The following is a 14,659-nucleotide window of genomic DNA, read 5'->3' on the forward strand; positions in this document are numbered from 1 at the left end:
TTAAATTGTGCTTCGACGGTAAAAAAACCACATTTCGGGTTTTTCCATCCAAAATGGCGGTCCATCCAAAATTTTCATCCAAAATATTTCGATAAGTGGAAGCAAAATTTACTGAGAATAACGTTTCAAAGTTTTCTGAATTGATTAAAGTATTTAACTTTATTAATTTTTAATAAGATCTTTTACTGTTATCACATCGACGATAAAAGTGTTTTCAGAATGCTTTCTGCAGCTAATTTATATTTTTCAAAATACACTTGTTTTCTTACGATCTGTACCTATGCGCTTTGAACGCTCAACGTAAAATTACAACGGTTTGATAAAAGCAGTGGCAACATACACTTCAATAGCTCTGGAAAGATTTTCCACATCGTGTCATACTTTGCAAAACATTATCCAACAGCTGTTGGGGTAATTTATCTCATTTCTCTGTGAGTGCACGGATGAGGATGTCCTTGTTTAGTGGTGGCAATGTCGATCAGCAAGACTCTTCCCCAAAGTATCCCAGATATTTTCAATGGAATTCAGTTCTGGAGAACATGCTGTCCATATGAGGCGTTGAATATCTTCGCTCTGTACACACTCCTAATTATTATAAAGTTACTTAGTCTGGCACACAGACTTTTTCTGAAATGACAGATCTAGTTTTTCCATATTTCGATTGTGCGACTTAAATTACGGCAACGTGCCACGTTTTGTGAAACTCGCGCGAGTAGTTTTTAAAAAAATTAGCTCTCAAAATTTTAGCTGCTCGATGTAAATTTAATATATATATACATATATATAGAGAGAGAAAGCGCCCATGTCTGACATCTTGGACTTAGTTACATGTTCAAAGAAGGTTACTGTTAGTGAAGAAGAAATGCAAGCTTGGATGGATGTAGACAATTCTAATCCCGTCGTACTCTTCCAGGATAATCGGGCTTGTGCGGGTGAAGGAGATACATGAGGAGGAGAAAGATGAAGAAGACGAGCAAAGTAAGGAAGTGGAAGTGTTTTCAGAATGCTTTGCAATTTTCAAGCGGATTCATGCAGAAATGTTCATCTATATCAGTAGAAGATGCCATCGAAGCTTCATTACATGTACTAGGTATTTTTAAAAGTACGGCGACCATCTGTTAAACAGGCAGAGTGTTAAAGGTATAGGCCATCATGAGAAATTTGTAAATTTCATGTATAATATATATGGTAAATTTAAATATTCAATTATCAAAAAAAAAAAACTCTGATCCAGAGGTCTCATTGCTGTCGTTTAAAGAGACACTACTGTATCAAAATGCCAAGAGACATGATAACATAGGTAACTTCTGATACATACGTAGAGAAGTATATCTTCAGAAAAGCGTGCAGAAGAAGAATCTAGTTACAATAACGGGTCCCGTTGACTGAACCTGCGTCGAAGATGTGAAGGTCTGTACGACTACCAAGCATGATGCCTCCCCAAACGAGAACACCGCCACCTCCATACCTGTCCCTTTCAATGATGTTCGAGGGATGATTGCGGCTTCCCCGCTCTCTCCAGATGAGTATGCGATGAGAATTGCTACTCAGACTGAATCTGCTCTCATCTGTAAAGAGTACTCGTCCCCATTCATTGTCTCTCCAATTCCGGTGTTCCCGGCACCACAGAGAACGCCTTCTCCGATGGGCAGGCGTTAGAGGTACACACCGTACAGGGCGTCGTGCAAACAGACCACCACCGTGCAGTCTTCTGGCCACGGTAAAACGCGATATCGGTCGTCCAGTCGCCTGTGTCGTGTGTCTAGCGATTTCTCCCGCTGTCTGCCGCCTGTTTCTTCTGGTCTGTAATGCTGTTATCACATCTATAGACGCGCGCGCTTACCCGGGACAATTCCGAGAAACGAGATTCTAGTAGCACGGCTTTAAGCGGCAGGCTTCCGAGAAATGTTTCGTCTAGGTAGGAGGAACGTGTCCCGGCTACGAGCAACATTTTTAAACTTTTCCCAAAATCTTCCGGCTGGAGACGTGTTCCTCGAACGTTCAACCAATCAAACGAAAGGTCAGCTTCTGAAGGATCACGGGTAACTTTCAATATGGCGATGGCTCTCACTGTGAAGTGATGGACAGTGGAAATAGAGGCCGATTTAATTATTGCCGTTTTGTTGCAATACAACTGCCTGAGTCATTTTTTAAATGTGTATATATTCATTAAATATATAATCGTGGAAATTTCAGAGTTGACAGTATTTTACGACGTTCTTGCAGTTCGGATTTGTTTACAAATTGTTCGTCGCCAAAAGTTCGCCAAATTTGTCGTATTTCGTGCTGATCGTGTATTATCACTGTTATATAATAGAATTTTATTTCTTAAATTTAAGTTGAATAATTTTTTAAAATCCGTTTGTATATGCGCGGCTTTTCTCCTAATTACTTATCTTTTAAATTGTTAACTCCATAATCAGTGACACATTTTAAACAGCATAAAAGATGCATAAAAAAAGAAAAGCATAGCTTATGTAATAATGAGAATACTCATTAAATTTGTCTATTATTTTCATGTTATTAATGAAATACTTTTTGGATTATAAATATATTAGAAACTATACTTTTATTGTAAATGCTACATATTGAAACATTGAAAATTTATGGATTTATTATTATGCATGATGAAAAACATTTGTATATACATTCATTAATATAAATCTTATTCATTATATTAATACTAATAAATATATATTAACAACTTCTAAAACATCGCATCTCTCTATCTGTATGTAAATATATGACTTATTAGATGTGTATATATATGTATGTATGAATACAAAAATGAACATTGCCAAGAAGTTTATTTGAAGTTACTTTTAATTCAGATAACGATTATGTAATTGGCAGCAACTATAGTTATCAGTTCTTTGCAAATTATTATGGGTATGTAATAATCAGTTGAAAAATAATTGATGAGTATTTGAGTACTAAAGAGTGTACACATTTTGTTATTGGGTTAATTCATAATTATATCATACGTATGATCTACGTAATAAAAACATGACTAATAAATAATAAGAAATGTAACAGCTGTGCATTTATAACATTTGATTACTTAAACAGCACACAACTGATTATCACCTTCATGTCTGTTTACATAATGAATTGCACTTTCCAATTAAGTGCACAGGCCTACTAGTGGCCGAAGCGTCGTTCAACACTGGTAGTTCTGTCTTAGGTTAGAATGCCGCGAACGGGCTGGCTACATGACGTTTCCTTGGTTTGCCCCATTTGTAACTGGTATACGAGCCAGTTTTAAAAAATCTTCTACAAAGGGATCCCTCCTGTTGTTATCCCTCGAGGCTTTGCGGTAATCACATAAAACCAACTGAGCCCACCAGCGGCCGAGCGGTTAATTAAGCTTCCACTGATCAGTAAAAAGAGCATGGGATCATTGGTGTCCATTCCAATTCTGATCTGCTTTGCACTAATTAAAGCGATCCCTCTTTTGTGCGGCCGAGCGGTAAAGTCGCTGAACACTGGTAGTTCGGTCCGAGGTTCGAATCCCGCGAGCGGGCTGGCTGCATGGACGCTTTCGTGGTTTTCCCCATGTGTAACGTGTATACAAGCCAGAGTTCCTTAGAAAGTCCTCCCCGAAGGCATCCCTTCCCTTAGGCAGATAGCCCTAGTGTGCTTTGCTGTAATCTCAATAAACCAAACCATAAAACAAACTCATGATGTGAACACCTAATTTCTAGAGTTGGTATAATTAATGTGTTTTAGGTATATTACCGAGTGTTCTATGGGACAGTAAACAACTCGCACATGTTTGATTGCTCATGTATTCATATGCTTTATTTGATCTTCATTTTGCTGAATAGTATCTGCTGGCTGCGAGGAGGTAAATATCAGCCATATAGATTTTTGTCATTTGAATGGACAGAACAGTAATTATGAGCCATAAAGTTAGTCAGAAAATGCTTTCACCAGGTCACAAATTTTCCAGTGAGCCATCAAATTTTCATTGAAATGCAGACAACAGAAAATACACATAAGCAATGTGTGATAAATAGACTTATCCAGTACATGTTTTTAAACTATTCTTAGTGTATGCAGAATTTGGCTATTACTGATGTAATTGATTGCTATAACCAGAAGTGTGTTTATCTGTTACATGAAGTGCCAGAGTGGAGATCAAAGTGATTAACTTGATAGCAATCATTATTCTATTATCTTCCATTACTAACAATAAAGTTTAAAACGAAAAGCGTGTGAGCGATACAAAACAAGACGAAGAAGCGAATGTCACTTGAAAGGAAACGTCACTTTCGCCAATCTGAGCGATAACTGATTCTTGTTTGGTTTTCAGCCTGTTTACCAAGTGAAGATGGTAACCCTATTTCTCCAAAGGCCGTTTCTCAGAACTGTTGCTGCAAACGTTTTGTTCCGGCAACAAACAACTAATGTGATAACGCTTTAAGGCAATATACTGGTCATCTGCGGGTGTGGTTCCTCGTGGACGACCACTACTAAACCCCCGGATAGCTGTTTCTGTAGTTTAAAATTGTCTCCAAAGTCGTGAAACGATGCTGTGAGCAATTCCGAACTCCGCAGCCACACTTGTCACACTGCGGCCTTCCTCCAACTTCCCAATGATTCGACCTCGGGTAAAAGCATCCAGATGTCGTCTAACAGATTGATTATTCGCCATTTCTCGCTGAGGCAGCAACTCGGTGTGATTTTAACTGCTATACGGCGTGCAATCTCTTTGCCAGAAATACTGATCTTACACCGACAACATGCTTTATACTACTCAGACACTCCCCCATTACGTCTACCTGCATATCTGCGCATGTGCTACCGTACATCACCTTACTTAATCTCCTGATTGGTCTTTCTGTCCGCTCTGTCTCTTCGTTCAGCTGATATGCTAATTTTTCGACTTCGTCCTTAATTTTTGCACACCAGTGTATATAAAGAAACACAACGCTCATTATGGAAACATTCTACAAATCCAAATTTGTCTTTCGTTATTATTTATTTAGTTAATTTTTTAGCATATGTTAGCTTGAAAATGATCTATTGACCTAAAAATGGGAAACCTAATATCAGGATGACTGCCGGCGATCGAAGAAAGATCTCGTCCATCGCCCGCGGGAAGAATGTGATAAGATTATCGGAGATACATGTAACACTTGAAGGAGCGAGAATTATTGAAGCTAACTCAACGTGCTGTCACAAAATCCGCAAATAAATTTAACTCCTTAAAAGCTTAAGTTTACTGTGTTTTTGACTGGAAGCTTTGTCAGTAGCATAAACAATCAGTTTTTGCTTATGGAGAGTACAGCAGTATTCTTGAGATGAAACAAACCAGAGAAAAGAAGACATTTTTTGGAACACATAACTTATATATTTTTGAAAAACTAACGGTTTAAGGAAGCAGAATCGTAGCTAGGGTTTTCAGCACCCATGGACAACTGAAGATTTCGCGCCCCCTACTGCTTGCCAAGGATGGAAAACATTTAATTCTAAAATGTCGTAACATCAATTTGGCGCCCCTTGGATTCTGCGCCCGGAGACAGATGCCCCCTTGCTCCCTCAAGCTACGTCCCTGTAAGAAAGACAGGTAAAATTAGCTTTTCCAGAACTTTGAATAGTTTGTAAAATAAAGAAATAAATTTATATTATGGCTTTTGCATTCAGTTAGCTATTTTTAGTAGAATTGTAATTAAAATTGTTTCATTTGCCCGTGCAGTGCAGCGCGTGATGAGTTTTAAGAGAAAGCTGCGCCGAAAAAGTAAAAAAATACAGGAGCATGTGCATTTAATGAATAGATATCTCGTAATTGCTTTTGCTTTCCAGAAACCTCGAGAAAATAGAAATTTACAAGAAGCTTCTCGTGACTGATTAAATAGCTTGTAAAAGTCGGAGAGAAACATATCAGTTCAGTTGTTAGATAACTGCTGTTGTTGACTTTAGCGAATTTGCGGTGAGATCGGATTAGCTTTCTCTGAGCTTTTAATTGTGTTCTGTTTAACGGTTTATAGTAGTTTAAAATATAACCACTGTTGTGATATTGTACGAATATATGTGAGGAAAAATTTCAGCATTTTGTTTTATTTCTTGAGATAAGAATAATTTTATTAACTTTTCAACAGGTTTGTGCATTCAATCTATTATGAACCCGTACGCACGCAACAATATTATCTACATCAGTTATACAAATTGTAATTTTATCTGTCTTATTTCGAACTCCTTAAAATAAAATTAAATTCAAGGATACCATCGATTTATGGATTAATATTCACTGGTGTGTAGCAGAGCAATAACTACAAGTGGCAACATTTGCCATGGATGATAAATGCGTGGTACCGTACCGTTACGTAACGTCTCAAAAACCTGTAATGTGTCCGTTGAAGAATTTCTGAAAATAAAATAAAAGTACCTCCAAGCTAACAAACTTTTACGCTTCGGAAGTTGTGAATATGTTGAAGCATGCGTTCAAACCCTTAAATATGGATTGAATTGAATTTACCTTATAACCCGCGATTAAAATTTAATATTCTAAAATTCATGGATTGAACTGAATGTACCTTATAACCCGCGATTAAAATTTAATCTTCTAAAATTCATGGATTGAACTGAATGTGCCTTATAACACGCAATTAAAATTTAATCTTCTAAAATTCATGGATTGAACTGAATGTGCCTTATAACACGCGATTAAAAATTTAATCTTCTAAAATTCATGTATTGAACTGAATGTACCTTATAACCCGAGATTAAAATTTAATCTTCTAAAAATCTAAATATAAATAATTGCAAATTTGGGGAATGCTTCTTTAAAAACGATTCATAATGAAATTTTGATTTAAATTTATACAGTTACGGTCTTTATGCCCTGTCTTTACATTAAGTACTCTTCTAGTATGTAAAATCATTTACGATGTAATGATTTTTGAATGCCTGTGTAAAGACATATCGCCTACTATAAGCACTTACAATACAGTGGCCAGCAGATTTAGATGGACTGGTACAGGTTGATGCAAAGCCGAACCTGCGCATCCATGTAAGTAGGTATATTAGGTACCGCCGTGCCTTGCCGATTACTAAAGGTTTTGTCCCGGATAATGCTCCGAAGAAATGCTAAACACGTTCAAGATGGCGGACTCCATAGAATTGTAGCACCTCTCCCAGGTCCGAAATATTCGCTCCACAATCCTGCCCTGATTTGTCGACGAGACACACATGACCTCAAAATTAGCCTTGGCTGAAATTCTCCGATTTCGACATCAGATGGCGCCACCTGCTCGACCGGCTTCTGGACTTTATTTTCTTCTCCCTCGCCAGTTGCAGGGCGACTGAGGGCCTGAGGAATTTTTATCTTCCCCCCTCCTCTCTCTGCTCCCTCCATGGGATACACTCATGTACTTTCATCACCATGCCCATTGTGGACTTCTTTCAGGTTTACAGGGAAGTAGAACCTTTGTATAACTACTTTTGTATCAAAGTATCAAGTTCCGAAGAAGAAAACCCCGGAGTGCAATATGAGGATCTCCAGCCCTCTGCGCCCACTACCGATATCTCGAGAGAATTTCGGGTCGCCTTGTAATTTGAGATTCCGTTGCCACCTAGACACTGTACATTTACAAACATCCTCCGGGATTCGAAACCTGATTCTTCTCTACGGCATTCGCAGACATTAACTAGTGTCCCGTCCGGACGACGATTCAGCTCGGCATAGGAAAACTCGAACTTTTTTCCTGGCGAACATTTTATTCTTCAAAATTTCCTATTTTAAAAGACCATTTCGTCAGCGACCGAGCGGATGCAGAGTCGCTGAACAGTGGTAGTTCGATCTGGGTTCCATTTCAGACGAACGTGCTGGCTGCATGGGCGTTTAGCAAGTTTCCCTTAGAAAGTTCACGACAAAGGCATCCATTCCCTTAGGCAGATAGCCCTAAGTGCTTTGCCATAATCCAATGAACCAAACCAAACCATTCCTCTGGCTATCATGCTGTAATCTAAACATTCGTTGCAGGCTAAAATTCCATCAGCGAGTGCAGGCTTTATGAGGCTTTCGTTGCAGGCTTTATGAGATGTGTCGTGAAATTCCTCCATGTGCAATGTAAAAGCGAATCGGTTTTCTTTAAAATTCCTCCACGAAAGCATCTCTTAAGCCTGAAGGAGGAAAACTTTGTGTGCTTTGCTTTAGTCCAAACAACCAAATTGTGCTTCAGAAAGCTTAATGACTCTGTTGTTTTGTTGTTAATGTTGTTTTCTTTTTTGTGTTATGAAATGCTGATCGAACAAGAGTTGGTAAATTAAATGTTTAACATGAAAACTTATTTTGCAACATTCCTCCTATATTCAGGTATCAAATTTATGTCGTCGTAGATAGTAAATTAAGCAGACTTATGACGGTAAGTCTGGTAATTCTAATTTAGGTATTAAAAGGGTCACAAATTTTTATCTAACTAGAAACAGTACCTAGAATGTATTGAAACAAAAACGTAAACATTATTTACATAAAATCTGGGGTCACGAACCAAGGGTTGCATAACAGTGCCTTATTCGATAAACTATCACAGATTTTTGATATGCGATTTGGCATATGGACGAATTCGCATGAAAATTAACATATTGTGCACTGATTATTTATCAGTGATTTGTGAGCAGGTGTCTTTGAAAAGCTCTGCTTTCAGGAAAACAATTTTTTACACATAAATATTACATATTTTAACATTTATATGCAAAACTTGTTGTCTTTACTTTCCAAAAAGGAAATGGTATTTGAAAATAATAATAAAAAAAAAAATATATATAAGCGTTTATCAACACTAAACTTATAAACAGAGATATAAAATTGCAAAATGAAAGTTAAAAGAGGCATGAAATTTCAACAACTACAAATAGGAAATAATCAGTGCCAAAAGACAGATGGAGATGTGACGTCAGTTCCTTGAATGAGATTCTCTTAAAAGAAGAAGCCTGGCATTGCGTTTAGTTGGTAGAAAGCGCAAATGGCTTCGCACGTACCATTCGTACTAGCGTTTTGCGTTCTGTTTCTGTGGGAAGACTGCAGTTGTACTCACCATGAACCTAACATGGCATCTGGTAGAACAACCATTGTTCACCTTTTCGAATGGAAATGGAACGATATAGCAGAAGAATGTGAATCATTTTTAGGACCTTACGGATATGGAGGTGTGCAGGTGAGAAATTAATATAAAAATATAACTTTCTTTCATTTTAACAAATTAATTTTACAAATAAGTGTTCTCAAAATCATAGAACAAGACTCAATGTAAACTACCAAAAAATTTACTGTGGTAGCGGAAATATTTTAAAACTTTATTTTGATGTCTTTCCAAAATTTCTGGTCTATTCATATTTACATTACGTTACTTTTCCATTTGTTAATTATCGACGCCATTTGAATAGTGTTGATATTACGCTATACGTAAGATCTTTTGATTTATCTGCAACGCGGCCCCGCAAATAGCCAGTTTTCAGAGTGTTGACATTAGATGGGTTTTTAATTTGCCATTCAATTTTGATCGAAATGATTAACGAACTAATCGATTTAAAAGTTGTAAATGTAATTCTTAATAATTTAAAAGATTTTAAATAAAATCACTAGGAAAAACAGAAAAAGAGATAAATCAGCTATACTGTCGCCTTGATTCGAACCACAAACTTTTCACTTGTTAGCTGAACATACTACGTTTAAATGGAGAGATGAGATAATTCCTTATATTCTCCCTCACTTAAAGAAGCACTGTGGAAAGGCAGCTGACCAAATCCAGACAGGTATAAGGAATTTTCTTCCTCTTTTCCGCGTGCTTTCGTGACGTAAGTGGGAGCACGTTCGACGTGGATTCCAGAGATTCAGGGTTCGAATCCAGGCGAGGGCACTGCACATTTTTCATGTCTCCAGCGTCAACTCCAGTGCACAGGTGTATAACACCCATCTATAATTTAAAACTACAGTTTTAAATTTGTAGGTATAGTCGACGTATAACGCGCAACCTTTCCTTTACAAGAAAACCTAAAAGATACACATGCGGTGCTCTTATTTTTTGAAATTATTCATTCGATGATTTTTCTCAGGCTTTCTAACAATATGCTGAATTTGCAAACGATAAGGGGAACAATATGTTTCTGGGAGAAGTGTTTCAGGGAGTAAATAATTCTGCAAAGAGGGTAGGTTGTCTTCACTGCAAGTACAAGAATGTTAGTCCAGGGTTTCGAGAAAAGAGGGACAGGATTTGGGGCAAGAATGCTCTTTCATTCGAATGAATTCGGGAAACTGAGAGTAAGATGTTTTCTCTTTCTATAGTCATTTGAAGCCATGATTTGGAAGTGAACATCCAAGGCTTTAGGAAATTGCGTTTGCTTTAGATGAAATACAGTTGATCTAGAAAGTTGCTTTAGTTGAAATACAGTTGATTTAGTTGAAATACATTTGTTCTTTTTAGCAGTAAATATGGCTCCTGCCAAACGAAACAAACACAGTGCTGTTTTCGAATGCAAAGTCATTCAATTTGCGAAATAAAATGAAAATCGCGCTGCAGCAAAGATGTTTGGTGTTGGTGAAAGCGCCATACGTGAGTCGAAGAAAATTGAAACTAAAGCATCTTCAACAGAGGTTGAGTTTTTTTTTTTTTTTTTTTTTTCTGTCAGTTTTGCTATGTCTTCTAGCCTGCTAGAAGTTAATCTTCGTTAAGTTCGTTGGAAAGCGTTTCACAATGGCACTCCTCGTGTGATAGAAATCCTCAAATTTTTGTTAATGAATAATATTTAGAGCTAGAATTTTCTGTGGAAGCTTCGTCAATTCATCAGTTAGTTTTGACTAACTGAACTCTTTTGACAATGAAATAAAGGCTCTAAATATTGTTCTATAAGATTTATTTACAGAGTTGCAGGGTATCACAATCTTTGGCAGAAGAAACTTCTTTAATATTTCTGCCAGAGACTGAGATCCACTTTGACTCTAGCAAAGCTATTCTAGCTACTGAGAATCAGCACAGAGCGGGAACTAGTCAGGAAGTTTAGGAAAGCCGGATTTTTTACTGTAGCCTCACCGAATGTCACAAAACAATTACATCCCAGACCAGGAATTAACTCGGTATGATCACATCGGGCGGTGGAATTCAGAAGCAGAAAATTTTAGGGCTTAGGAAGCAGAACTTAGGGGCTATAGGCACTGCTGTCGGAAACAAAAAATCTAGCCCCGGTACTCCTTCCTTTTCATTGTAGAATCCCTGACAAAGAGCTCGCGGATACCTTTGTAAACAACAACCGTTGGAAAGAACAGCTGATGTAGTCAAACAACTAGATTTAGGATATCTTTCGAATGAACAGCTCATGCAGTCTAACAACTAGATTTAAGATGCCTTTCGAAAGAACAGCTCATGTAGTCTAACAACTAGATTTAGGATACCTTTGAAAAGAAAAGCACAGCTCATGTAATCTAACAACTAGATTTAGGATACCTTTGCAAAGAACAGCTCATGTAGTCTAACAACTAGATTTAGGAAACCTTTGCAAAGAACAGCTCATGTAGTCTAATAACTAGATTTAGCAATGTCATGTACCAGTCTATACTCTGAGATGCACACCAGACAATTCTGAAATATCAGACATCTCTACAAGAAGGAATCTCGAGATACAAGAATGAATTCCTTAACAGCCTGATCTGGTGATCTGGTGATCATCTAAGACAAAACCGTTTTTGCCTCCCGCTTTGATCACCAGACATAACAGCCCTTCAGCTCATCTCTTCCAATTTGGAATTGCCTCTAATCGCCGTGCCCTTCTATCGGAACTGTTTTGTGAACGCTCACCACATTGCCACTTGTCTTCCATTACGTTTTACTACTGTTAAAGGAAAACGCCGGAACGCTTGAAAGAACTTTGGAATTCGCGTATTTGTTTTTGCTTTCGGTAGCTTGTATTTCTACAGAGGCTGTTCACACATATTTTAGACGACTTTAATTGTATTTAAAGAAATATTTTACTTGAAATTTTTGTGTTTTAAATGTCCTGTTTGATAACCCTTATTCTCTTCATTATTCTTCTTGCGCCGTAATTTTCAAGACAATGAAACCTTTCATACTATCGGAAAAGGTATTTTATTTCATTATTCTTGAATGCCTTTCCTTTGTCTTAGATGATCTGATAGGCTGTTAAGGAATTCATTCTTGTATCTCGAGATTCCTTCTTATAGAGATGTCTTATATTTATTCAGAATTGTCTGGTGTGCATCTCAGAGTATATACTGGTACCTGACATTGCTAAATCTAGTTGTTAGACTACATGAGCTGGTCTTTGGAAAGGTATTCTAAATCTAGTTGTTACACTACATGAGCTGTTCTTTGCAATGGTATCCTAAATCTAGTTGTTAGACTACATGAGCTGTTCTTTGAAAAGATATCCTAAATGTAGCTGTTAGGCTATATCAGCTGTTCTTTCCAAAGGTATCGTAAATCTAGTTGTTAGACTACATGAGCTTTGCAAAGGTATTCTAAATCGAGTTGCTAGATTACATAAGCTGTTCTTTGAAAAGGTATCCTAAATCGAGTTGTTAGACTACATGAGCTGTTCTTTGCAAAGGTATCCTAAATCTAGTTGTGAGACTACATGAGCTGTTCTCTTGTAAGTCCAAGGAAGGTTATAGGTCGACGTTTGGACAATCCGCTTTTTAAAAGTGTGAAAGCATTAAAAATGAAAGCATAAAAATCCGTGGGCGATACATCAGGAGATGTTTTAAGGATATGAGTGAAGGGTATGGTATTGATACCCGTTTTCGTGTTTCATTTTTTTCTGGAAAGTAACAGTGGATTTTGAGGTGTGGCTGCTTGTTTTGTCTTGCTGCAGTTCTACTGATTGATATTGTGATAGTGTTGTGAGTAAAGAGACGATATTTCGTGTGTGAAAGTTGGGTATATAATATGTTTCTGATAATGTGTGGAGTTGATCTTAGCATTTTTCTCCACTTTGTTTGTTTTCAATCTGCCGTTACATGAAAAAGCTGCAGCAATCAAAAATCCCTTTGAAAAACATTCTTTCGATTCTTTGAACAATATTTTAGATTTTTTCTCATCTTTGACGATAATAAATGAATCTATTTTTATTGCAGTTATTTAAATGTAGTAAAGATTTATCGAGAAACATTTTCCAATTTTGTCTGGATAAATGTTTCTTATAAAACATTCTGCAGCACGTTCTGCGTTCGGCGATGTGTCGTGGCGAAAGATTTTTATTTGTTGCTTTTTTAAGACATTATATTTTTTAAGCACCTTATATTTTGTTGCTTTTTTAAGATTGAAATCAGCATTAATCACTTTGTTAACAACTGACACTGATCATTCTAATGATTTTGAAGCTGTTCTTTGACTTGGCGGATTTTCTTTTAACGCTAAGCGCCTTTGCCGATATTAAAAAAATTAAGTTTTTTCCTTGGATATGTATTTGGAATACTTTTTCACTTGAATCCAAACTTTGACTATATGTTTTCTTTCTTGTTGACCCCACTATTTGTCGTAGCTTTAGATATAAAAAACCTTGGAGTCCACAGTGTTTTTTACTTCCTTGTATGAAGTAAAGGGAGTATTCTAATAGCGAAAAATTTTGGATATCATATTTCAAAGATAATGTCGATTTTGACCGCTATCGAAAGCAATTTAACGATGTTCCTGCGTGACAGCCATGGAGATAAGAAAGGTACTTCCTACCTCCATGGTGATATCTGTACCTAAGGACAGAATAAAGGACTCTTTTACCCTTAAACGGGCTACAAAAAGGATTTAAATGAATTAAGAAGAGAATGTTTCATGATGTCTGTGCATACGTACGTACGTATGTATAAATTCATTTTGCCATTATTGCCATTTTTATATATCATGTACATATTTCGTTTCTGAAGTTGCGGCCTTCCTGACCGCCATCTTTTTTTAACATCGTCTCTCCTGCCCTCGAGCGACCTCTTAAGTGGTGCGCTTCTGTATGTATCTCGCATAACTCAAAAATGAGTAGCCTCAGAATGTTGAAATTTTGTATATGGGACTGCTAAATATGTAGTTGTGCACCTCCCTTTTTGGCTGCAATCGGTCGCACCAAAAGCGTATATATATATATTTACCTTGTTTTCTAATTTTGCAGCTCAATGCGCAAAATTCTTTACCATACATGTATTTTTCAGTTTGTTCTCCTTTCTTAAATTATATATATAAATAAACCAATATATATATATATATAAACCAATAATTCATAATAATTATAATAAGAAAACTTTTCATATACCATCTTCAAGGAACGCAAATTTAATTTAAACCATGAATGAATTTTTTTAATCAGAATTTAAATTACTATTTAAATAATTACTATTTTAAATAGTAATTTTAATCTCCTTGTTTAAAAAAATCTGCTAAATCTTTAATCGCACAAATACCAAAACCAAAAGTAAATTTTAAGTATTGAAAAAGCAGCTATTGTCATTGATCGCAGATTAATCGACTTGACAAGGGAATAAACCAATCTACCATCAATTAACAACAACTGGAGAGTGTTCCATCTTACTTCCAAGTAAGCATCAATTTATTTGCTAGTTCAAAATCATTAATACTCAATCCAAATAAAGACATTATTCCATTTAAGCCAAAATCATCTTGTTAAACAAAATAGCGAATAATCTTAAAATTAAAGCTTC

The 14,659-nt window shown here is 36.6% G+C and overlaps 1 protein-coding gene across 1 annotated transcript in view; it reads left to right on the plus strand.

The window, feature by feature from the left end:
• Positions 1–8,940: 8,940 nt before the first annotated feature.
• The window catches only part of LOC118195591 (pancreatic alpha-amylase-like), a 41,112-nt gene continuing 35,393 nt past the window's right edge, over positions 8,941–14,659 (plus strand). The window contains exon 1 of the mRNA XM_035366925.2: positions 8,941–9,161. Within this exon, the coding sequence (XP_035222816.1) occupies positions 8,970–9,161 (192 nt within the window). The 5' untranslated portion in view covers positions 8,941–8,969. The remainder of the gene's footprint in view (positions 9,162–14,659) is intronic.

Source organism: Stegodyphus dumicola, chromosome 8, assembly GCF_044657685.1.
Source record: "Stegodyphus dumicola isolate Sdum_Otavi_A_Nest chromosome 8, ASM4465768v1".
NCBI classification, from domain to species: domain Eukaryota; kingdom Metazoa; phylum Arthropoda; class Arachnida; order Araneae; family Eresidae; genus Stegodyphus; species Stegodyphus dumicola.